The 24289-nt window shown below is 50.8% G+C and overlaps 1 protein-coding gene and 1 pseudogene across 1 annotated transcript; one reads left to right on the plus strand and one right to left on the minus strand.

The window, feature by feature from the left end:
* Positions 1–789: 789 nt before the first annotated feature.
* Positions 790–24123, minus strand: Gdap1l1 (ganglioside induced differentiation associated protein 1 like 1). The gene is made up of 6 exons (XM_004858193.3): positions 23944–24123; positions 16200–16392; positions 15145–15318; positions 12640–12737; positions 11809–11923; positions 790–1163 (listed from the first exon to the last, which is right to left on the minus strand). Exons 1-6 carry the CDS (start codon positions 24121–24123, stop codon positions 820–822), a joined length of 1104 nt encoding a protein of 367 aa, XP_004858250.1. The 3' UTR covers positions 790–819.
* Positions 1187–6800, plus strand: LOC106010528 (ran-specific GTPase-activating protein pseudogene; annotated as a pseudogene).
* Positions 24124–24289: the final 166 nt, after the last annotated feature.

Consider the following 24289-nt stretch of genomic DNA (forward strand, 5'->3'; position numbering starts at 1 on the left):
GTAAAAGGAGGTGGAGAGGGACCCACCCCTGCACTTGAGCTGGGACTGACCTTCTCCGAGAAGGTCAACATGGCTTTTGCTGAAAGTCCCACCTCACAGGGTGGGAAAACTCAACTCAAGGTAGGAAGTGGATGGTGGATGCAGCCTTCAGGGGTTTCTGTTGAAGAGCCAAGCCGAACACACCAGCCAGATCAGGAGGGGAGTGAGAGGGTGTGCTCATGTTGTTGGTCCCAGCCATGGCCAGGTTTTGGGGTATCACTGCCTTGGCTTGAGCCAGTGCTGTCTCAGTTTATGTCCAGGAGAAGAACGAAGCCCCTTCTGATCTTCAGGGGCCTCTGGCTCTTCAGCCCCAGCCAGAGGTACCGGTTAGAAGAGTCGAGTCTTGGTGTTGGCTTTGTCCTGTGGAAGAGTTCCCTGGCAAGAGGGAAGAGGAGGCGAGGGGTCAGGCCCTCTGAGCTCCAGCACCTCCCAGAACCTGGGCCCTGGTGGTTGGAACATCCTGGGACTCACCTCAGATCCTAACCAGTCCTCACAGTTCCATCTTGAGACCTTGAATGCAGAGAAATGGCCTTCCTGTTTCGTTTCTGTTTGACTCACTGCCTCACTCTTTCTCTCCTCTAGTAGAGCCGTGGCCTCAAGTCATAGCATTGGCGACGTCTACTTCTAAACTATGGAATGTTTTCACACTGATGATAGAATTACTCAGAACAAGGGGGGAAGTGCCATCCACTGTTCGTGGGTCAGTGAGTTACTGAGAGGTCATTAGGAATCACACAGCACAGAGACACCGACAGTCGACAGCAGGCCCTGGGCCTGGCTCTAGATGTATTTTTTCTTGAGGTACCAGTAGGCAAAATAGCCCATCCCGCCCAGGGAGCCCATGAGGAAGGATGCCCCAAAGAATGACGGGGGTTTCCGTTTGACCAGCCGGAATGCGTTGGGGATGACAGCTGACAGCAGGGTGGTATGGATGTCCCCAAGGACTTTGCGGAAGGCAAAGCGTCTCTGCACCCTCTCAAAGAAGGACTGCAGGTTGGGCCGGCTGCCATCTTCCCAGTATTTCTTGGAGAGTCCCAGGAACTTGAGGCGGTGTAGGGTGGCCCCCAGGAGGACATCCGCCAGGGTGAAGGCACAGCCACAGAGCCACAGCTCGCATTTCTTCCCTGAAGAGGAAGGAGAAGAGGAGATGCCACACACTCATTTTTATCCCATCAGCCCAGGACTTTGGTCTGCCTGCCCGTGTCCCTGAAGGTCGTTCATCCCTGTCCCACTTTAACCCTGTACCATTCATCCCTCCACCACTTTTTGCCCTATCCTTGCATGTACTATCTCTAATTTTCTGTAAAGCAGCTGCTTTTTCCCCCTCCTCAGTGGTGGGGGTGGGACCCAGGGCCTCTCCTGTGCTAGGTAAGTGCTCTACCTCTGAGCCACATCCCCAGCCCTCTGACATTTAAAGTGCAGATACGTCTTTACTCCAGACCCACACACCCGCTTGCCTCTTTGACAGGTCTACTTGGGCATCCACTCTGAGGTTCGGATCTGACATGTCCAAAACAGAATTCAAGATTTCACCCCTAAGCCCACCCATACTTGTTCCTGTCTCAATAGTGGCAACCCTAGCCTTTCCATTGCTCAGGCCAAAAGCCTCAGTGCCACCATGAATTCTTTTTCTTTCATTCACCACAACCTGCCAGCAATTCTCATCAGCTTTATCTTCAAGATAGATCTAAACTTTGATGTCATTTTCACTTTTACCATTCCAGTCAAAATAACCATTATTTCCTACCCAAATCATCCCCAAGTCCCTTCTAAGTTCTTCTTGGCCCTTTGCCCCTGCAGTCCCGTCTCTCAGCACACTGCCAGAGAGATCCTGTTAAAATTTAAACCAAGGGGCTAGACGCGGAGGAAAGGAGCTGCGAGTAGCCGCCTAGGGGCCGCGGAGTCAGCGACCACCGCGCCCTCCTGGCGGCCGCCGAGGAGACTCACGAGGACCGCGATACCTCCCTCTACTGAGAAGGCAGACGAGTCCAACCGCGACCCCCAGTTTGAACCAATAGCTTCTCTTCCTGAGCAAGAAATTAAAACGCTGGAGGAAGATGAGGAGGAACTTTTAAAAACGCGAGCAAAGTTGTTCCGATTTGCTTCAGAGCATGAGAGTCCAGAATGGAAGGAATGAGGCACCCGCCAGTGACGTCAAGCTCCTGAAGCATAAGGATAAGGGGACCATCGGCCTCCTCAGGAGGAGGGCTAAGACCTTGCAGATATGTGCCAACCGCTATATCACGCCCAGGATGGAGCTAAAGCCAAACGCTGGCAGTGGCCGTGCCTGGGTCTGCAATACCCAAGCTGACTTCGCTGATGAGTACCCCAAGCCGGAGCTGCTTGCCGTCCGCTTCCTAAATGCCGAGAAAGCACAAAAATTTAAAACAAAGTTTGAAGAATGCAGGAAAGAGATTGAAGAGAGAGAGAAAAAAGGAATGGGCAAAAATGATAATGCTGAAAAAGTCGCTGAAAAGCTAGACGCTCTCTCTGAGGCGGAGGAGAACAAGGACCCTGGAGAGGAGACCGAAGAGAAGTCAGAAAAGCAATGAGTCCTCTTAACTTCTCTCCTTTTGCTTTCAGTTTTTCTTTTTAAAATTTTTCCCTCCCCCTTCTTTTTGTTTTATTTTAAATTCTGTTTTGTTTTTATATCAAGGGACTTGATATAAAAGAACTGAATCTCAACATTCAGGCCATTTTTGTTTTGGTTTTCTAAGTTTTTACCCCATTGAAGATGACTTCTGAAAATCCATTCCCCAGTCATGAAAATGTACTGTGCTAACTTTCTTCTCCATAGTGGAAACACTTCTTTATGGTCATCAAAAATAGTAAATAAAAAATGCATTTGAAACCTGAAAAAAACCACAAAACTTAAATCAAGGGCTGGGAATGTAGCTCAGTGGCAGAGCACTTGCCTAGCAAGTAAAAGGCCATGAGCTTGATACCCAGCACCACAAAACAATAACAACAGCCACCTACAAGATGAACAGCTCTCTAAGATGTCCTGCCATGGTCAGAGGAGAAGCCAAGCCCCTCAAGCCCTCCCAGGCTCCAGGCGGGTGGTCCTTAGGTCCCTTCCAGACCTCCCATCTTCCCGTGTTTCCCTGCCACACTGGCCTCCGTGCAGTCCTCACGCCAGGCACGTGCCCAGCTCAAGCCTTTTGGATTTGCTGCTTTGCTTGCCTGGTGGAGCCCCAGGTCTCCTTCCTCCACGTCTTCAGGTCTTTGCTCAAATAGCATCTTCTCAGCTAGCTTCATGGGTCACTGACTTAAAATTGAAGCCCCCAACCCCAACGGTCACCACCCCTTCCCCTGCTTTCTTTTCCCCCTTAGAACTTATCACGATTGCGGCTCCATGTATCTTACAGATTCATTTTGTTATAATCTGATGTCTTCTCCTACAATGAGAACAAGGATGTGGATCTGGCTTGTTTGCTGCTGTGTGCCCTGAACCTGCCACGCAGTAGACACTTGAAAAAAATCTGCACTGAATAACTTGAATGAACAATGTCATTTCCCATAAGCTCTCTGAAATAATAAAAGGAAGCATAACAGAAACAGATGTCATTAAGTTTCGCCTGGACACTACTGCCCACAAAAATAATGAGCCCAAAACTTGTTCTGTTCTGCTTTTAAGAAAGGAGCCAAAATGAAATTGAAGCAGAATACAAAAACCCTTCCAACTAAGAAAAGCCCAGGACCTGTTAGATTCACCACTGAATTCTACAATAACTCCAAGCAAGATCTAATGCCAATACTCAGACTTTTTAACAAAACTGAAAGGGAAAGACTACTTCCAAATTATTCCTGGAAGCTAGCATTACTATGATCCCAAAACCAGACAAGGACCCAAACAAAAAAGAAAACTACAGACCAATCTCTCTCTCTCTCTCTCTTTTTTTTTTTTTGTACTAGGGATGGAACTCGGGTCCTTGCGCTTGAGAGGCAGGCGGCAGAACCACTGAGCTAAATCTCCAGCCCAGACCAATCTCTTTAATGAACATAAACACAAAAATCCTAAACAAGATACTGGGAAATAATGCAAGAAATCATCAAAAAGGTCATATATAATGACCAAGTAGGCTTCATCCCAGAGATGCAAGGATGATTCAACATATGCAAATCAACAAACGTAACATATCACATAAACAGAAGTGAGGACAAAAATCACATGATCATCTCAATAGTTGCAGGAAAATGCCTTTGACAAAATCCCACATCCATTCATGATAAAACCTCTACAGAAAATCAGTATATAGAAGGATCTTCTCTCCATCTGATAAAAGCCATTTATGATAAACTTACTGCCAGCATCATATTAAATGGGGAAAAATTGAAAACTTTTCCTCTAAAGTCAGGAATAAGACAAGGCTGTCCACTCTCACCACTCCTGTTCAATTATAATACTCAAAAGGTTAGCTGCTGCAGTCAGGCAAGAGAAAGAAGGGCTGGGAATGTAGCTCAGTGGTTCCGGCGCCTGCCTCGCAAGTGGAAGGACCTGAGTTCGATCCCCAGTACCAAAAAAAAAAGAAGAGAAAGAAATAAAAGGAATTTGTATAAGAATGGAAGAAGTCAAACCATCATTATTTGCAGATGACATGGAAGCTTTTACATGGAAGACCCTAAAATTCCACCAAAAGACTCCGAGAACTAATAAATTCAGCAGAGTAGCAGGATACAAAATCAACACACAAAAATCAGAGTTCTTGTACACCAATAATGAACTCACTAAGAAAGAAATTAGGAAAACAATACTATTCATATAGCTTTAAGAAAAATTAAATACTTAGTAAATTAATTTACTAAAATTAATTAATTTACTGAAATTAATTTAACAAAGGAAGTGAAAGATCTCTATAATGAAAACTTCAATACAGGACATCAGAAAATGGAAAGATATCTCCTATTCCTGGATAGGTAGAACCAATATTATCAAAATGACCATCCTGCCAAGATTGATATATAGATATATTGCAATCTCAATCAAAATAGCAAAAGCATTCCTCACAGAACTAGAAAAAATAATCCTAAAATTCATACGGAACGAGAAGAGACTTAGAAAAGCAAAGCAATCCTGGCCAATAAGAACAAAGCAGGAGGCATTACAATTCCAATTTCAAATTATATTACAAAGCTACATGATAAAAATAGCATGGTACGGTCACCAAAACAGACACGTGGATCAATGGAACAGAATGGAGGATATAGAAACAATCCCAAGCACATCTGCCATCTGATCTTTGACAAAGGGGCCAAAAACACACATAAAGGAAAGATAGGCTCTTTAACAAATGATGCTGGGAAAACTGGTTACACCTACACTGAAGATTGAATTTTGCCCTATATCTGTCACCATGCACCAAAATAAAATCAAAGTGGATCAAAGGCCTAGATATGAAAACAAAAACACGCAGTTGGAAGATAAAGTAGATAAAACTCTTGCAGACATAGGCACAGGTAAGGACTTTCTAAACAACCCTGATTGCACAAGAAATAACATCAAAAATCAACAAATGGGATTATTTAGAATTAAAAAGCCTCTGTACAGCAGAAGAAACAACCAACAGAGAAACTGCAATTTGGCTATTCTCCTTCTAGTCATCTTCCCAAAAGAGTTAAAGACATTATATTACAGTGATACATGAATACCCATGCTTATAGCAGCACAACTCATAATAACTAAATCTTGGAAGCAGCCTCTATGCCCATCGATGGATGAATGGATAAAGAAAATGTGGTGTTATACACAATGGAGTATTACTCTGCCTTTAAAAAAGATGAATTTGAGTCATTTGTAGGAAAATGGATGCACCTTGAGACCATAATGTTAAGTAAAATAAATCAGATACACAACCTTAAATATCACATAACTTCTCTTACATAAGAAACTCAAAGTATAAATATCTTTTGCTTTTTTAGGCAGGGTCTCGTTAGGTGATTCAGGCTGGCCTTGAACTCACTTGGTAGCCCAGGCTGGCCTTGGCTGCTTGCTGCTGTCCTCTTTTCACAGCCTCCGGAATGCTAGGGTCACGGGTATGCACCAACATGCCTGGCTCCAAAGTATGAATAACTTAGAGTCCAAAAGAAAGTATAGACAATAAGAAACATGGAGCTAGATCTTTTATAAATGGGAAGGGCACCTCGAGGTGGAAGGAGGAGAGAAGAGACGGAAAGGGAAAGAAAGAGAATTAAGATATGTTAAATGCATGTCTTACTCTTCCTCACAATGAATGTAATCATCATGTACAAGGGTATGTGCTAATCAAAAATATTCAATCAAAGGGGCCAATGTTAACACATAGTATAAAGGGGTTAAGGAGTCCAGTGTTTCCAAAGCTAAGTTAAGAAGGTATTCCAGGGAGGAGGGGGTGCCTGGCCATGTTCAGATATCACAGAAAGGTCAAATACAAGCAGGCCTGAGACACTGGCAATTGCATTTAGTGACTGGTGACCTTGACAAGAGCAGTTGGAATAGAATGCTGATGATGACAGCCTGATTGGAAGGAGTTCAAGAGAGAAAGGGGAAAAGGAAATTGGAGATGGTGGGCAAAGATAACTCTTTCAGGAGTTTTGCTGGAATGGGAAGGATAGGGCCAACAGCATGAGCTAGGTCAAGAGCATGTTTATAAATTGGGTGGAGGGCCGGGGGTTTAGCTCAGTGGTTTCACTGCCTGCTGCACAAGCACAAGGACCCGAGTTCGATTCCTGGTACCCCCCCCAAAATAAAATTAAATAAATAAATAAAGTGGGTGGAATGAAAATGCATGTTGATGGGAATGGTCCATCGGAGAGGGGGAAACTGCTATAGGAAAGAGTGGCAAAAATCCCTAATGTGTCATTGCATGGATGAGCATGGAGGGGGCCCAGTGCACTAGAAAAAGGACTGGTCTTAGATAGCTCAAGGACAGTTCATCCTTGGTAACATACTACTCTGTGTCATTCAATCTAAGTTGCCATCAGATATAAGACACCCACCCAAAAATCAGAGAGATAAACTATTGGTTGTGAGAAACATTCCAATTTCAGAGATATCAAGATGTGATTTAACAAAGATGCATTTTAAGTTTCTAAATCACTGTGTGTGTGTGTGTGAGTGTGTGTGTGTATTCGGTGACTGGTGGTGGGTAGTTGAGGGTGGTGGATAGTTATGAAGACCTCTTCCTAATGCTTTGACTTTCTCAGTGACATAGAGAAGAATCAGTTATGAGAGCGGATTGGAGGAAATGGTAGAGGTGAAGGACAAAGGAGTTACCTGGAAGTGGGGGGGGGCTGAGTCAGCATTAAGGTCACCTGAGGCCCGTGTCACAAGTTCAAGTCAGCATCCTTGTGAGTCCCCCAGCCATACTCACAGCCATCTTATGGTCAGAGATACAGGTGCACTGGATGGATGCTGTGTTGGGTTTAACTGGGCCTGAGGTTTGGCAATGTAAGCATGAAGCAGGAAAAGGGCCGGGGACATGGGGCAGGCAGGAGTTGCTCCTGGTGATGATCAGGGGACTCCTCGAGGTACTGGGGAGGTGAGCTTGGTGGGGGTGGGGACAGTGGGAAGAGCCAGGACTGAGGCGTGGACTTCCCCAGCTGCGGACTGCATGGTGTCGGCAAGGGAGCAAGTGTACACAGGCTTGAGGAAAGGGCCACGATTATGTGAGCCTTGTGGCCCTCCACAGGTTAGAGACTGGGCAGCAAGGAAAAACCAGGCGACCAGGAGAGAAGGGACAGCCGGAGAGGGAAAAACACCCTAGAGTATGGTATTGTTCCCTTAATCCCCAACAATCCCGGTAGGTGTGATTATTAGCCCCATTCTACAAATGAGGAAATTGAGGCACAGATAGGTTAAGTAAGTTGGCCAAAGCCATGCAGCTGGCGAGTGGCAGAGAAGAGCCTCGAGTGAAATCCAAGCCCTCTGTTTCCAGAGTCTGTGCTCCTAAACTAATACCTTATGCTGCTCTTTTTCACATGCAGATGAGCGTGAACATAGAAGTGTCTCCACCGTTACTCATGCCCTTTCAAGGTGCATGCTGTCCATGTGTCTGTCCTGCCTGGTCTGTGTGCTTATCTTGGGTCACCTGCACAGGTCCGTGCACCAACTGTTCATATGCCTGTGGGTATCTGGACATGTGGGCATGGTGTCCACCTAGTGTGGTTTACCACCTGTGTAAGTGCAACACATGGTGTGTATCTGGCTGTTCTCCAGCAGACATGGGATATGTATATGTGTAGGGAGTACCCGTGTGTGTGTCTATAGGCAAATATGACAGGTACTACTCTGTGTGACCACATATGTGTGCCAGCCGGGCAGCAGTCGGTGTAGCTCCAGAAGCCTGATATCTTCGACTTACCCCTCCTCTCCTCCAGTTGGCCATCCCTTTTGCAAAGGCGCAGGCCCAGATGAAGCACACCTGCCACTTCTCTCAGGCTGCCAGCTGTGCCTGCAACAGACTCTCGCCATGGAACCATCCAGTTTTATTGTAAATTCAGGACAGCAAAGCCTGCAAGTGTACTGAGCACTGCAGGATCCTTTTACATTTATCCAGTAGGCCCGCTTCCTCGCTCCTTGCAGAGATACTTTGATATCTTTTTATGTTTTTTCCTTACACCTCTCAAACCATGTCCCTAGATCCCTCTCAGCTAATGACATCACCTCATGCTTCATTCAGAAAATAGCAGCTGGGCTGGGGATTTAGCTCAGTGGTTCTGCTGCCTGCCTCACAAGCACAAGGACCTGAGTTCGATCCCTAGTACCAAAAAAAAAAGAAAGAAAGAAAATAGCAGCTATCAGACAAAAAACACTCAGTCTCCACCACAAAACCTGAAAACGCCCAGGCTCATGCCTCTGCCTTCCATCACCCCACTGATGCCAGCCCACCCCAAGGTCAATCTCTCTGCAGTCCTCTGTGCCTGTCCAAAGCCTTGTGTCTCCATGTGCCTTTCTAGATCCCCCCTTCTCCATGCTGTCTACCCCAGGAGGCTGACCTGATGAACCCCTTCAATCTGGGTTTTGCCAGGTCAGTTGCTGTAGCCCATGGGACTTCAGTAACTGCAACTGTGGCAGAGGCAGCAAGAAGTTTTAGACATCTGGTCTTTGGGCTCCAACCATTCTTCATGACTCTGTGCCCACCACTGCCTGAAGGAGCCTGGCTTAGCTGCTGGATGAGGCACAAAAGGTGGCCCAGCTACATCCATGGCCCAGGCTGTACCAGCCAACCTCAGCCAGGCCAGCAAGCCCACTTCATGCTCCTGCTCACAACTGTAGGAGTGGAGCCAGTCACTCCAAGGGGGACAGACAAGGCTCCCAGGCAAGCCCAGCTCAACTGCCAAGCCATAAATCATGAACCAAAAAATAGTTCTTCTTTTAAGTCACTCAGACTTGGACTGGTTTATTGTGCCACAAAGCTAACAGACACAATCCCCTTCTCAAAATGCTCTAAGGACATCTTATTGCTCCCAGCGTAAACACAACCCTTGTAATACGGGTTCAGCCCGTGATCTCATCTGGGCCTCACCGGCAGGCTCTGCCCTCGCTCACGCCCCTCTCTTCACCATGCACTGCCCAGTAGCTCCACAGGCCCTCCTTCTCTGCCACCCTCGTGCATCTTCTCTGTCTGGGTGGTTGCTCCCTCCCTTGGCTCCTTCTCATCCTTCACGTCTCTTTGAATGTCACTTTGTCAGACCTTGTCAAGCTTTATGCAATTTGTCCTGCCTATCTTACTCTGTTTTTTTCTTTCTTCTTTTTGCTGGTATTGAGGTTGGGTGCAGAACCTTGCACATACTAGGCAAGCGCTCCACCTGTAAGCTACACTCCTGACCTTTGCCCATTTACTCTTGATCTTAACACTTATTGCTGTTTGTAATTCTGTGTTTACAAATGGGATTATTTGACTAATGTCTTTTTCTTCCCCAAGATCACAAATTACCCAAGAAGAACAGTATCTTGTGTTCGCTCACAATTTTACTTCCAGGATTTGGCACGTAGTAGGTGTTCAATAAATATTTGAATAAATGAATGAAAAATAATGGAGGTTAAAAAAAGCCCTGTTGGGCCGGGGATTTAGCTCAGTGGTTTCACTGCCTGCTGCGCAAGCACAAGGACCTGAGTTCGATCCCCGGTACCAAAAAAGAAACAAACAAATAAAAAAACTGTAGAGTTGAAATCTATAAAGCTTAGAACAGCATCTGACACACAGTAAGTATTGTTAAATACATAAATTGTGTCAGGCACAATGGTGCACATCTGTAACCTGGCTGCTTGGGAAGCTGAGATGGAAGGATTGTGAGTTCAAGGCCAGTCTGGGCAACTTATCAAGCCTCTATCTCAAAAACAAATAAACCAATAAAATTACTAAACAATTTTATATAGTTATAGATAGAGCTAAATTTTTTCTCTTTCCAAATTCACATATTGATGTCCTAACTCTCAGTATCACAGAATGTAACAGTATTTAGAGATGGGGCCTGTAATGAAGTAATTAACTCAAAATGAAGATGTTAGTGTGGGTCCTGACTCAGTCTGACTGATGTACTCCTAAGAACAAACGGGACACTCAGAGACACCAGGATATGGACCACAGAGGAAGGACATGTGAGGACACAGTGACAAGGTACCATCTATAAGTCAGGGAGAGACCCCTGATGAAACCAGCCCTGCTGACACCTTGAACTTGGACTTCCAGCCTCCAGAACTGTGAAGCAATAGGATTCTGCTATTTAAGCCACCCATCCTTGGGATTTTGTTTTTTCACCCCTGACAAACTAATACATAAGGAAATAACATAAGTCTGAGGTTCAAGGTGAACCAACCAAAGAAGGATGGAGCTGAGATTCTGTTTGACCTCAAAGGCCAGCCTTGGACCCTCTACACTTTTGTTCCTTGAGAGCGCTTCTTAATGGTGCCCTTGAGCGCACTCTGATAGAAATCAGAAAGTTCTTCCTTGAGATTGCTACACCATGCGTTTTCCAGAAAGGAGTAAGGCCTCTGAAATAGCTAGAATTACAGGAATATGTCTGACCTAGACCCCTGTTTTCAGACACTGCTCTGCAGCTCCCATGCAGGAAGCTGGGAGTGTGACCATGCATGCTGCCTGTGCTACAAACATTTGCCATGTCAAGGAGATGAAATGGGGCTCCAAAAATAGAGAAAGCTGGAAATGTTCAGAGCAAGACTGGAAGAAGGGCTGATGCAAAGATGGGCGTCACAGGCAAATGGAGCAGATTGGAGTGGAACAGGGACTTCAGCTGGAGGGGCTGCAGGAACCAAGGTGTGGGGTGGGAAGGAAACTGGTGTCTGATCAGGGACTTGCTCAAGAGCAGGAAGAGCCAACACTGGAGTCTGGGTGAAATTGGATGTCTGGCTGCAGCACAAAGGAAGCACAATGCATTCTTGCACAGGGCAAGGTGAGATGGTATAGTGGATAGTGTCACCACCACCACTACTATCCTCACCTGCAGCCTTTATTAAACTCTTGCTATATACTAAGCCCTGGGGTCTAAGCACCCTGCATGTATGTCAGTGCCTCCACAGCTCTGCGGAAGGTCCTATTATTATCTCCACTTTATATATGGGAAAGTGAAATCCAGAAAGATCAGAACCTTTCCCAAGGTTGCTCAGCTAGTAAGTGGCCAACCTAGGACTTGAACCTACATCTATCTGACCCCGTATCCCAACTGATAGATCTTCTGAGCTCTTTGAGGAAAAAAGAGGTTAGGGCTGGGCAGACAGGATAGAGTATGCTGGAAGGCTATAGCTCCACCCACCCCAGGGCTGGCACCCACCCTCATTCTCGAGCTTCCTTTTCTCCAGCTCGGCCTCGATCTGGTCCAGCACCATGGCCAGCTCCCCAAGGATCTTCTTCAGGTAGCTCACATCATCATGCTCCAGGATCTTGGCCTGCAGCAGAACAGGCAGGGATCAAAGGTTGAGTTGGCCTCATTGGAGTCAGGAAGGAAACTTTGCCTAAACTCCTTTCTTCAAGCTTAGGCTCCAAATAAAAAGTGCCTTCATCTGGTGCTTATGCCTGTCTGATGAGCTTGGCCTTTCTCAGATCTCTGCCATGGGGCTGGCACATTATCTCCAGCTGCAGGTAGCACCCTTGCTAGGGGACCAACAGCTGCACTTCTCCAGAGAGTTGCTCGCAGCCAATGAGGAGCTTCCCTGCTCAGAAACATGGGGGAGGTGACCTCCTACCTGACAGGCAGTCTGCAGCCAATGCCAGCCAATGTGGCCACAAGGTGGACCCACTGTGTGGTGCCTTTTATGCTCCAGAACTTTCCATGAGGCTGCTAAGGCTTGGTTGCTTCCTTTTGCCTGTCCCTCCTGTCCTTACTGAGATCCTCAGAGCACTCTCTTGATACATTCTTATCAAGAACCTGTGTCTAATGCCCTGTCTGCAGAGACACAGACTAAGACATGCGGCCCCAAGGTGACAGTGGTTTGCCCAAGGTCAAAGTGACAGTAAATAGCAGAAGAGACAAAATAGGCAAAGCAAGCCCATGGTTTTCCACCACAAACCTTCAGCTGATTCTCAACTTCCTGCCAGCTTCCCCAGTTTTCCCTTTCCATGGAATGGAGGGTGAGGATGGAGACCAGCAGGTGGGGACACTCACCATGAGCTTCTTTTGTTTAGAAAGGTAGGGCTCAGAGAGCTGTGGCTCCTCTTCATGGTCCAATTTCATGAGGTCTGTGGTGGCATTGGCTAAATGTCCTGGGCAGAGAATAGGAAAGGTTCCATCCCGGATACCCGGTGCCTCTGTCTCCCCTCCCCCACACAGCTGTGAGTCAGTCCATCCAAACTCAGGTCACGGAAGTAAGTGTCCACAGCCAACATTCAGCAAGCACCATAGGCTGTAACACGGGACAGAAGAGAGGCCGCCTGCCCAAGGCTCAGACTCATTAGTGGGAGAGACAGACCCATGATGAAGTCCTATGACACTGATGATCATCGGTAAGGAAGAACACAAAGCTGTGGGACCCAGAGAGCTGCTACCTGGAGTGCAAGGGGGCAAGAAGCCTCCCCCTCCCCCCACAAAGCCAAGCCAAGCCCAGGGTTGTCTTTAGCTCCTCCTCGCCTAGGCTCAGCCCCAGGTCCCCAGCACTTGCCCTCCTTGTCTTTCTCATTCCTCCTCTCCAAGCCTCTGGTCCTTACTTAGTGCAGACCTCTGTTCACTTGTTCCCTCCCACCTCCGTGGGTCACCTTCCTCACAGACCCCCAGCCTGGCCCCCACTGTGGGAAGCTCACCCCAGCCACCCCTTCCCTCAGACAGCGTCACCGCTCTCCATGTGCCTCCAAGGGACATGCGGGATATGTGTTTCCCCTCTCATTGGCCCACAAATTCCCCAGTGGTCCCTGCCCTCAGATGGCACATTTGTCACCCCAAATGCTCCTGCTCTCTGAGTGTGCCAGGCCATTCCAAAACTCCAGGCCTTTGCTTGTTCCGCTTCTTCCTCCGGAGACAGCCATATCCTCTATTCCCCCAAACCTCCGTCTAAGTCCGGCTGATGATCACCTCCTCCATGAAACCTCCCTGACCCTCGAGGGCATCAGACCTTCAGTGCCTTTGTTTCCAGTGTACTCTCTACAAACTTCTGCCAAAGAAAGCGCGCACACCCTAGCTACAGCTGCCATGGCACAACTCCACTCACCTGGGGTCTGGCAAAAAGTCCCCCTGCACCTTTGCAGTGCACGACCTGTACTCCTGCTGAACAGGGAAATTGATGCTAATGTAGTCATCTCTGGATGCGTATTTCTCCCAAGAGCATGCAAGCTTTTGCAGAGTAGAGCTCTGTCAGGTTCACCTAGGTTCCCTTTAAAGGCCAACACAGTCCTGGCACCAAGCAGGAGTGCAGTGAGTATTGAGGGAAGGAATGGAATGAGTGAGGGAGTGAGATGCTGTGGTCATTTAGTTTCTTCCCTCTGGGGTTCACCACCCACCAGCCTGGCCTGATACACTTCCCGGTAAACAACTCCCGGCTTCTCCCAGCTCTGGGGCTATATTAAGTGTCACTGATGTTTCATGAATGTGCAGGCCAAGTGTAACATCTTCCCTCTTGCCTGTCCCCTGGGGCTGCCCACACGGCTCTCTGTGGACTTCAGGAGGGTAGGCCAGGCCAAAGGAAGACTTCGGGCCAACTAGGGTGGGGTCACTGCAGCGGCTCCTGCCCCCTTTGTTCCCTTCCAAGTCTCTCCTTGTCATCCGGGCTGGAGTCCTGAGATTCTCTCTGTTTTCTCAAAGGAGGGAGAGGGTGGGGCTTGCCTTGGACCCTTCTCCCTTTTGAGACTCTTCGGATGGCTCAGGACAGGCCAAGGGGAGCGCCCAGCCCAGAAGCACTTGAGACTGCTCCCCCCAGGCCAGGCCACCATCACTGCCCAACTGGATCACAGCTAGGGCCTCCCAGTGGCTCGGTCCACTCTTTGCAAAATGCAGATCTGCACTGTCACTGCCCAGCAAGCTTTCTCCACTGTCCTCTGGATGAAATCCCTCTTCTGCCATACCTGCTACCCATCTCACATACATGCTCTGCCACCCCTTTCAGCTACACTGCCACCAGTCATGTCCTTCAGCTCCCCAGCCCAGAGCCTGACATGGTTCTGACCTCGTTCTTGGATGTCACCATGACCCCATGGGCTGGGATGGGCATCTTCAGTGGTCCACAGCCTCCATGCGGCCCTGATCACACTGGTTGGACTAGATGCAAAAATTGGTTTTGTTTTTTTTGAGACAGGGTCTCACTATGTAGTTCAGGCTGGCCTTGAACTCACTATGCCCCAAACTTGCAGCAATCCTCCTGTCTCAGCTTCCTTAGCTCTGGGATTACTGTGAGAGGTCCTTAGATCCTCAGGACAACAAAAGCCTCTGGAGAACCAACAGCCCGGCACCCTCTATAGGGTGACAGGACAAGAGCAGGATCTTGGGGTGGGGAGAGAGAGAGACTGCTAGAGAGTGAGAGAGGCACGTTCGGTTAGCAACAGGATTTAGAAGACGGATGGGGAAGGGAAGAGGAGGAGGGGGAGGAGGGGAGGACAACAAGGATACGAGACACGGGAGGACAGGGTGTAGAAGAGGGGACTCCTGTCCACAGAGCAAGGGGCTCCCGCCACCCCTGGCACTCACTGCGGATCTCAGCCGTGGCGTACTTGGGGATCATGGAGTCAGTGGTGAGCTCGGGATGCAGGATGCAGCCATGTGTGTAGGCGTCCATGGGCAGCGCATCCAGCAGCTCCCGGTACTGCAGCACCCGTGCGTGCTGCAGGCTGCCCACCTCGGGCATCAGGGCCACCACATGCTCTGCAGAGAACCACCAGCGCTAGCACCCAGAACCCCACAGCATCAAGCCCAGAGCTTCCAGGCAGGCACACTCACTTCCCGGACTCAGCCACTGCAGAGCGGGGACCCGGGTGGCCCACTGGCTGCTTCTCCTCTCTGGGCTGTGCCCACCTGTCCCCCAGGGCCAGCTGCTCTTGACTCAGACTATGGCCAAGTAGGGTCTGTGACCAGTGTCACCTGATCTCAAGAGACTGGAAGCCTAGAGTTTAAAAACACCTAAGTCTCTTTGGTTTGGGATCATTGATAAATGACTCACATTCTTTGTATTTTTTTCCTTTGCAGTGGTGGGGATGGACCCGGTCAGTGCCTGGAGAGTGGGGTGAGCGCCCCCAGCCCCACCCTCACCTTCTTTCACCCTGCATTTGCCAACGGACCCCTCTCAGTGGCTGCCAGCCAAGCAGAAGGTGAGGACAGCAGGTCCTGCAAGTTGAGGGTGTCAGGGTCCTGCCTTTGTCTGAGGGGTTCTGCGGTGTCTGAGACCATATCTACGGGGTCCCAGGAGTCTGGCCCCAACTGTGCATCAAGGTTTCGGGGAGCTGAATCCCCTGGGAGAGCTGGATGCTGCCTGTGGGGACTCAAAGGACTTGAGGGTCTGTGGTTGTGCCTGTGACTTCGGGGGTCTTGAGGAAGGGGCCACAGCCCCAGAGCCCCGGGTCAGAGGTCGCTGGGCCCAAGGTCTGGCTGTGCCCGTGGCTCTGTGGTTCCTGGGGCAGGGAGCCCGGCCTGTGTCCCGTGGCTGTTTCTGGGAAGCCTGGGCCCTGCCCCTGGCCCCCGTGGAGCTCGCCGGCTTACCAAGCTTCAGGGACCCCGACTGACCCTGCCTGCGGCGGGCGCGCCCGTACCTCCGGTGAAGGTGCGTTCCACGTAGTCGATGATCTGGGCGTAGTCGCTGATGATGTTATCGCGGTGGATGATGACTGGCACCTCCTCGCCCAGGTTGAGCCTCATGAACCAGGGCTCCTTGTGCTCACTCTGCGGCAGGCTCACGTCCTGCTCCTCGCACGCCAGGCCCTTCTCGGCGATCACCAGCCGCACCTGCAGGCGCCAGGGTCAGAGCGGGGGAAGGCGGGCGGACACAGGAGACCCTCTGCCCGGGCGGGCGGGGCGTGCAGGGAGGGAGGTCAGAGGTCACACACAGGGGGACATGGTTGCTTTCAGCCGGTTCTCGGGCACCCGGCTGAGGGGAGCAGGTCCCAGGGGATGTACTTGGCGCTGGGAGGAGCTCAGCCCTGCGCTGCAACAAGGGGTAGTGCTGTCTGGTGGGTAGGGGCTGGCTTTACAGCTGGACACCCGCGGGATGGGATTTCTGGCCCTGTGAGTTTATTTATTGATTGATTTTTAAAATTTTTTCCCAGTACCGGGAATATAACTCAGAACCTTGCACTTGCCAGACAGGCCCTGTGAATGTGAGCAACTTTCTGGGCCTCGGTTTCTTTATTGGCAAATTGAGAGTACTAATAGTGTCAACTCCATGTCTGGCGCTTAGGTGGCATTCAGTTCATGATGATCGTTATTGTGATAGGGCACTCAGCCTGGCCTCCAGGGGTGGAGGGAAGCAGGAAAATTCACAGAAATTCTGATCACCATCAGAATCAATAACTATATTTCTCCTATTGTGTAGGAAGCAAAGTAAGGTGCAAAATAACTTGCCAACATTAGTTGAGCCCATTATGTCCTCCAAACACCTTTCCACCTGATTGCCTCACTGCACCTCCAGGGGAGGGCAGAACAGCACAGGAGGTTAGTACGCAGGTCCTGACATCTAACATCACTATTCTTACACACACACACACACACACACACACACACACACACTCCTGGTTGGTGCTAACACATCACAGCTACCATGAACAACCCCTTTGGCTTGGCAGACTGCAGGGAGAGGTAATTTGGCCCTGAATACACAGCACCTACAGATTTATTCTCTCCATTAGCCAGAGAGTCCGACAGGTGAGGTCCCTGGTGTGGGCAGAGCCCCTGGGCTGCTGGTGGGGACCCAGCTCGGCATCTTGGCTTAGCCATGCAATGTTGTGTGACCTTGGAGCTGTCCCTGCCCGACTCTGAGCTTCCTTTTCCTCATCAGCCAAAGGAGGGGCTTAGCCACCCTCGGAAAGTGCCCTGTGGTGCTGCTGTGGGACTGCCCGGGGGCAGGGACAGGGTGCTGCCCGGAGAGGGGGCAGCCCGGGGCGGCATCCATTTGGGTCTGGCTGTGAGGAGTGTGGGTATGCATGGATGAGTGCACAAGTGTGGGTGCTCAAGTACTGCATGTGTTTGTGTGGATGTGAGTGTGCATGAGCAAGAGTGTGAATAGATGCATGCACCTGGCTCCAGGGCAGTGTGTGCCCTGCCAACGCCCCAGAGCACAGGGCTAGAGGGGCTGGAGCCACCCCCTGAGCTCCATAGGGACATCCAGTCAGGCTCTGCGGGTCACCTGGCCATGCAGGGCCTCTGCATGGGTGGAGAGACCTGGGTCTCTGCCCTTGGCAGGTCACATGGTCAGCCTCCTGCCCTGCCAGGGCCCTCGGCCCCAGGAAGGGGTAGGTGTGACTGCGGCCTGGCAGGGGGACTGTCCTCAGAAGCACAGCAGCCCTGCTTGCAGCTCCCAGTCACCCTGGCAGGTAGCCAAGGAAACATTCACCTCTAGCTGAGCTGCAGGCCAGGGCCATGTGCCGTCCTCCAGGGGAGGGGAACCTAGAGAGGAAGCCAAGCCTGAGGGAAGGGCATGCTGCCACCAAAGCCATCTGCCATCTCTGCCTCCTAGTGGCAGACTTAGGCAGTCACCACCCCAAGTGACCAGATTTGACCATCGCCGAGGAAGCACTTCCCTGTGAGTCCCTGGAAATTGCCGTCAGTGATTCACTGTTATGCGGGTGCTCTCCCCCCTCAGCCAAGCCTTTGTTTACACAATGCCCTGCTTTGGCATCTCTGCCCAGACATGTAGTTGCTGTGTGATTTCATAAAAGTCACTATGAGTCTCTGAGCCTTAGTTTATTTATCACAAATAATTTTTTCCCAAAAAACTTAGCAACTTTTTTTTTAAGAGGAGCTGTAAATTTCATAATCAAGCAACCCACCCCCCACCCCATACCTTTTCAGTACCGGGGATAGAATCCAGGGCCTTGGGCATCCTAGACAAGCTTTCTACCACAGAGCTACATCCCCAGCCCTCAAATAGCTTTTTTATGTAACACCTCCTGGCTTACAAATGCATCGCTTTTAATACTTAATCACTGAGTGCTGACTATGTGCCAGGTCCTGCTCTAAGAAATGGAGGCTGCAGTGAAAGAAACTCAGATCCCTGCCCCAAGGGGACTGGAGTTCCAGTGGGGAGACAGGTAACAAGCAGTTAAAATGATAAAACAATAGAGCACGATGAGTGGCAGAGTGGCAGAGTGGCAGGGAGAAACTGTCTGCTGCAGCTTAAAATAGGGCGGTTGGTCAGGCCAGGCCTCTCTGAGGAGGCAACATTTGGGCCAAAGCTTGAGCAAGGTGAGGGAGTAGTCACCCAGGGCGCTAGAAGGGGAGTTCTAGGCAGAGAGAAGGCCATTGGAAAGGCCCTTGGCAAGCCGGAGTAGGAGGCACCGTGGCTGCAGCGGGGCAGATGGGAGAGGATGGGAGACTGGGAGATGGGAAGAAACAGACTCAGAAAGGACAATGAGCCGGGTGTGGTAGCAAAGGCCTGCAACCCCAGCTCCTCAGGAGGCTGAGGCAGAGGATCACGAGTTCAAGGCCAGCCTGGGGATCTAAGTGAGATAAAATGAAGAGGGCTGGGGATGTAGCTCAGTGGTAGAGCAGCTCTGGATTTGATCCCCAGGACTGCAGGAATGAAAGAGAAGGGATCATGCACCAGGGCTTTTAATCAAGACTCTCAACCAGACCAAGAGCCTCCTGAGGAAATTCAGGTGGTCTGTGGACTGGGCTGGGAGGTTGTATGTCCACGTTCAGTAGTGGAAGCTGGCATAGGCCTGCTCTTCTGCTACAGATGTGAGCGACAAAGTACGGCAGTGTCAGCCCCACTTCACAGTTGCTGCAGTTGCCTCCAAATATGTACACTCATCTCGACTTCTGCGTGCCAGCAGTGAGCAGACCTGCCGCTAGATCTTGTTATATAATGGGTTAACGCAGAAACACCCATGTCATTATGTAACACATTTGTTTTTAAAATATTTCGATAGCTGTACTTCAATATGGTTAGTTTCCTTTTTTTCCTCACCGTCCTATGCATTATATCTCACTCAGTTAGAGACACTCTGAGAAGGGCCTATAAGTTCTCCCAGACTTTGCCCTGATCCAACCAAGGGTAGAAACCTGCAGTAGGGCCTAGGGCCACTGTGGGACCCTGGTGCTTTCCTGGAGGGACTGAGGAGCCACTGCAGGCTCCTGAGCAGGAGAGTGGTGGCTGGCACTGCCCTATCAGTTCTCACCTATGGGCCTCTTCTTGGCAGGGGAGGACAGTGTAGCAGGGGCAATGCTGGGAGGTACAGCCCAGGAGTGTGGCAGGCAAGGCAGAGGTGGGAGACAGAGGTCAGCCTCCACCTCTTGCTGCTCTCCTGCAGCCTGGGAGTCAGGATTGGTCCTTAGCAGGACCAGACCTCGCTCTGTCTCTTTGCCCTGGGGGCTGAAGGCTGGATGAGGGGCTCCCACAGGTCCATCTTAGACCATGGCAGAACTGGATGGAATGGGGCTAGGGGACCTTGAGCCAGGCTTGCTGCAGGAAGCCAGGGATGCCCTGAGAGACACAGTCTGGTGGAGATCACAACGTATCAACAGCTAAGGTCCACAGAGCACTTCTGCTTGCCTGACACTCTCAAGAGCTTTAATGAATTCACTTTTAGTCCCTACAAACACCCAGTGACGTGGGTACTAGCAGCTACCAATATCCTCATTTTACAAAAGAGGACACAGGCAGAGACAGCAAGTTACCTGCTCAAAGTCACACAGCTAGCAAGGAGCAATCTTGGTTCCTAAAAAGCTGGAAAGTGTGAGGACAGAAGGGTGTACAAAAGGCAGGGGAAACAGACAGCAAGGGCCGTTTCCATGCTTGGAGAGAGGCAGCCAGGCAGGTTATATCACAAATCTAGTGCATTTCCTTTTAATGCATTTAATTAAGTACCTAATTAACCAATTTAGCAGTATTACGGGTTGAATCCATACCCTTCACACTAAGCTACATCCTCAGCCCTTTTAAAATTTCTTTTACTGAGAGGATATGGCTAATTTGCCCAGGCTGGGCTTGAATTTGCCATCCTCCTGCCTCAGTCTCAGAGCACTAGGATTACCAGTGTGCACCACCATGCCTGGCTTCAAGTGTGTTTTCCCACTGAAGAACCCAAGGAGCAGAGCGAGTCAGATCGCATGGCCCAGATCACATGGCCCAGATCGCACAGCCAGGTAGTGGGGCTGCCGGCCCTACAGTCTTGTTCTCGATTCCCAGCATCTTTGTCCCTCTCACCTCACTCCTGCTCCCAGCAGTAAAGAAGGCCGAGGCAGGAAGCACATTCACATAACACTACACATTGGAGCCTCCTGCAGACCCAGTGGCCCCAAACTGTCACCTGTGATCACGGTGCTTGGAAAGTCACTGTTAAAAGCACGGTGGCCCATGCCTGTAATCCCAGCTAGGCAGGAAGATCATCACAACTTCGAGACCAGCCTGGGCTACCTAGTGATTTCAGGGCCAGCCTAAACTGCAAAGTGAGGCCCTGTCTCAAAAAAAAGAGCAAATTCACTGTTAAGGAGCTGTTGTGTAAAGTGTGATGCTTAGAATGTGACCGTGGATGATGTCACTCAGTTCACACACCCTCTGATCAGGAAAGGCCCTGCCATTCCCAGCCGAGAAAAGTGACACCTGGAGAGATGAAGATACTATACATGGCCATGTGGCCGAGAAGCAGCAGGGTGGGGCTGGGCCTCAAGTCTGGCCGATCCCTCACCCCATGTGTTATAACCCGCACTGGTGCCTACTGAGCATATCCTGTCTACTGCATGCTATTCTAGATGATTTGCTTGTGTCCTTCTGTGAATTCTTGCAAAGATCCTGTCTGGGAGGCAGTATTGTTATTCTCAATTACAGACTGGGTAACAGAAGCAGGGAAGTTTAAGCTACTTGTACAGGATGACCCAGCTGGTCAGTGGTAGAGCTAAGCTTGAAGCCCAGCTTATCTGGCCCCAAAGTTGGGGCTCTGGACCCCTGCACTGTTCTGATGCCCTCTGGGTCTGGAACAGCCCCCAGATACCTAACACACTGCCCGTCTCACCTGCAGGTGAGCTATTTAGTGCTATTAATAGCTCATGTGCCATTCAGGACAAGCTTCTCACAATGGGGAGCATATATGCATGTGAGCAAGCCTCTTCCAGGAGGAGGGAAAGCAAGAACCTTGCCTGCTAAGCTCCTACTGCATGCCAGGTGCTTAATATCTGCCTGTGTTCTCTAAAATCCCCAGGAATTAAGCAGGGAAGAATGCAAAGTCCCCTTTTCCAGATAAGTTGATGAGGCTCAGACAGATGAAGTGACTTATCCTAGGTCATTCACCCAGTGAACAGCAAAGATGAGACTGGAACCCAAAGCCTTGTGAGTGCTGAGCCTATGTCTTTTTTGCCAGGTGACACTGCCTCTGGAATTCCTGCAGGGGAGACCCAGGCAGGGGAGGTAGGAGGATGTCTAGGCTAGCTTGGTGGAGACATTGTCAAAAGTAGGGTTGCAGTGGGCGGTCCCATCCCCGACTACAGCACCACTCGAGCCCTGAGCTCAGACTGAATAGGAAATGTTCTGTGAGGGAAGAGCAGGAGGCTCCCTCAGGGGATGGAGATGGGAGATCCCTTCTCCCTGCTCCCGTCCAGGCCCAACAACTGGGGGCTGATTCCTGACGGTCTGGATGGAAGGAGGTTCTGGAATCTGGAGGTCAGTCTGATTAATCTGAAAATGCCCAGTGCCTTACACAGGGCCTGGTGTGCAGCAGGTGCTCAGCAAGAATGTGCAGAGTTATGGATGAGTTCCAGGATGACCTTGAGTGATGCTGGCCCTTGGTTACTTAGCATTGTGTGTGTGTGTGTGTGTGTGTGCGCACATGCACACACTGGGGATTGAATCTAGGGTCTTGCACATGCTAACCATGACCTCTATGCTGAGCTGGACTCCGGCCCCACTATCTAGCACTTTAGTGACATCGTAACACCCGTTATTTTATTTATTTATTTATTTATTTTTGGTACTGGAGATCGAACTCTCAGGACCTTGCACTTGAGAAGCAGGCGTGCATAACACCCATTATTAACAGAGCTGTGTCCCTCTCCAGGCAGTAGTAGCAGCAGCAGTAGCAGCACTTTTTGTGTGCCATGCCATTTCACCTTCATAATAGCCCTCTGTGGAAGTGACTGCACTGGCCCCATGGCACAGATTATGCCACTGAGGCTCTGGAGAGGCAGAGTGACCTGTGCACAGCTCCACAAAGAGGCCCTCCCACTGGGGTCTTTCTGGCCTCAGAGTCTCGACCCTAAACCGAGCTAATCAGAGGTGCCCAGTGGTCCAGTTTCCTCAGCATCACCCAGGGTCCTGTTGGAGAGGCAGTGCCTTGACCACCAGGCCATGGAACTAGGACCTCTGGGGCCAAATCCAGCAGGCAGAGTCTTACCTGGGAGCACTGGGTAATTCTAATGCATGCTCAGGTGTGAGTAGGACCCGTTGGGAGCACCAAGTTATGCCACCCCTTCAACACACGAAGCCCTCTCCAGAGGGCTGGAATTCGAAGCGGCTACTATCATTAGCATCATCCTATTTTCTGGACGATGAAACTGCCTAGACCAAGAATCCAAAACAAGTCTTTAGGTTCCAAAGCCCTTTCTTTGCACGGAATCTGTCTTTCCATCCGGAAAACGAGGGAATGGAACAAAAGGCTCTTCCAAGGAGAGGGAAAGTCCGAGGGTCAGGCAGCTGGAGCGGCCGCTGGGCTCTGGCCATGGTGCTAAAGCGTGCTCCAGAGAAAGGACCGGGTGGGAGATGGTCGGTCCTGGGGCTCACTCGACGGAAGCAGGAACCCTGATAGCTTAGCACCAGGCAGGATTTCCAACTGCTCCCCGCCCCCGCTCCCCTGGGCCCAGAGGGTTTCAGGGGCATCCGGTCTGTGCCTTTAAGCGCAGAGCACCGCGGATCCGCCGGGCGAGCGGGACTGGCCCGAGGGGCGGCGTTAACTCCTGCCTTCGCACCTCCAGAGAAGGGGAAGGGGGCACGGCTGGGGACAGACATTCCCAGCGCCAGCCAGAGAAAGCCCCAGCCAGGACAGAGGGGCTGTGACAAGGGGGCCGCTGTGTCCCGGACAGCGGCGGAGGGAAGGCTGACGGCTGGACCCTGGGGAAAGCGCTTCCCCTCCCTCCGGAGGCTCCCAGCGGCGCCCCTTCCCTTCCCCTTGTCTCGGTCTCTCTTCCAAGCCCCCAATGCGCCGGCGCTTCCTGGGAGGGAACAGGCGGAATGGACGTTCCCAGAACTGGGGGCTCTGCTCTGGGGCCCAGGCAGGGCCAGTCGGACCCCTCCCCGGCGCGCAGGACCCCAAGCCCCGGGTCCCCCCGGGTCGTCTCCCCGCGCGGCTCTACCTTCTGCGAGCTGAAGGACTGGGTCCAGTGGTACAGAACCAGGCTCTCCTTGGGCCAATGGGCGGGGCTGGCGGCCTGGGGCGCGTCGGGGGCCTCGGCCGGCTTGGCCGCATCGCTCTCCAGGGCCGAGATGGGCCACCAGCTGCAGTTGGTGGGGGTCAAGTTGTTGGGGGTCGCCATGGCGGCCGCGATCCGAGGAGGAAGAAGGCGGCTCCGGCGGCGGCGGCTCGCTCGCCCAGCATCACATGGCCTCGCCGAGCCTGTCCCTCTCCCCCCCCCGCCCCCCCGCGAATGTCATTACTCACTGGGCGGTGGGGGAGGGGAGGGGGGATCCCGGGAGCTCCGC

The sequence above is a fragment of the Heterocephalus glaber genome, unplaced genomic scaffold, assembly GCF_053883595.1.
Source record: "Heterocephalus glaber isolate CG9 unplaced genomic scaffold, H.glaber_assembly_v1.0 deba00001673, whole genome shotgun sequence".
In the NCBI taxonomy this organism is placed as follows: Eukaryota; Metazoa; Chordata; class Mammalia; order Rodentia; family Bathyergidae; genus Heterocephalus; species Heterocephalus glaber.

Bases quoted from the DNA above. Each gene is read 5' to 3' on its own strand.
- Gdap1l1 (XM_004858193.3), bottom strand. From the start codon at position 24,123: ATGGCGACCCCCAACAACTTGACCCCCACCAACTGCAGCTGGTGGCCC. The intron at 15,319-16,199 runs GTACGGGCGCGC...GGTTCTCTGCAG, and splicing joins GGAACGCACCTTCACCGGAG to AGCATGTGGTGGCCCTGATG. The intron at 12,738-15,144 runs GTGAGTGCCAGG...TTCTCTGCCCAG, and splicing joins CGCCACGGCTGAGATCCGCA to GACATTTAGCCAATGCCACC.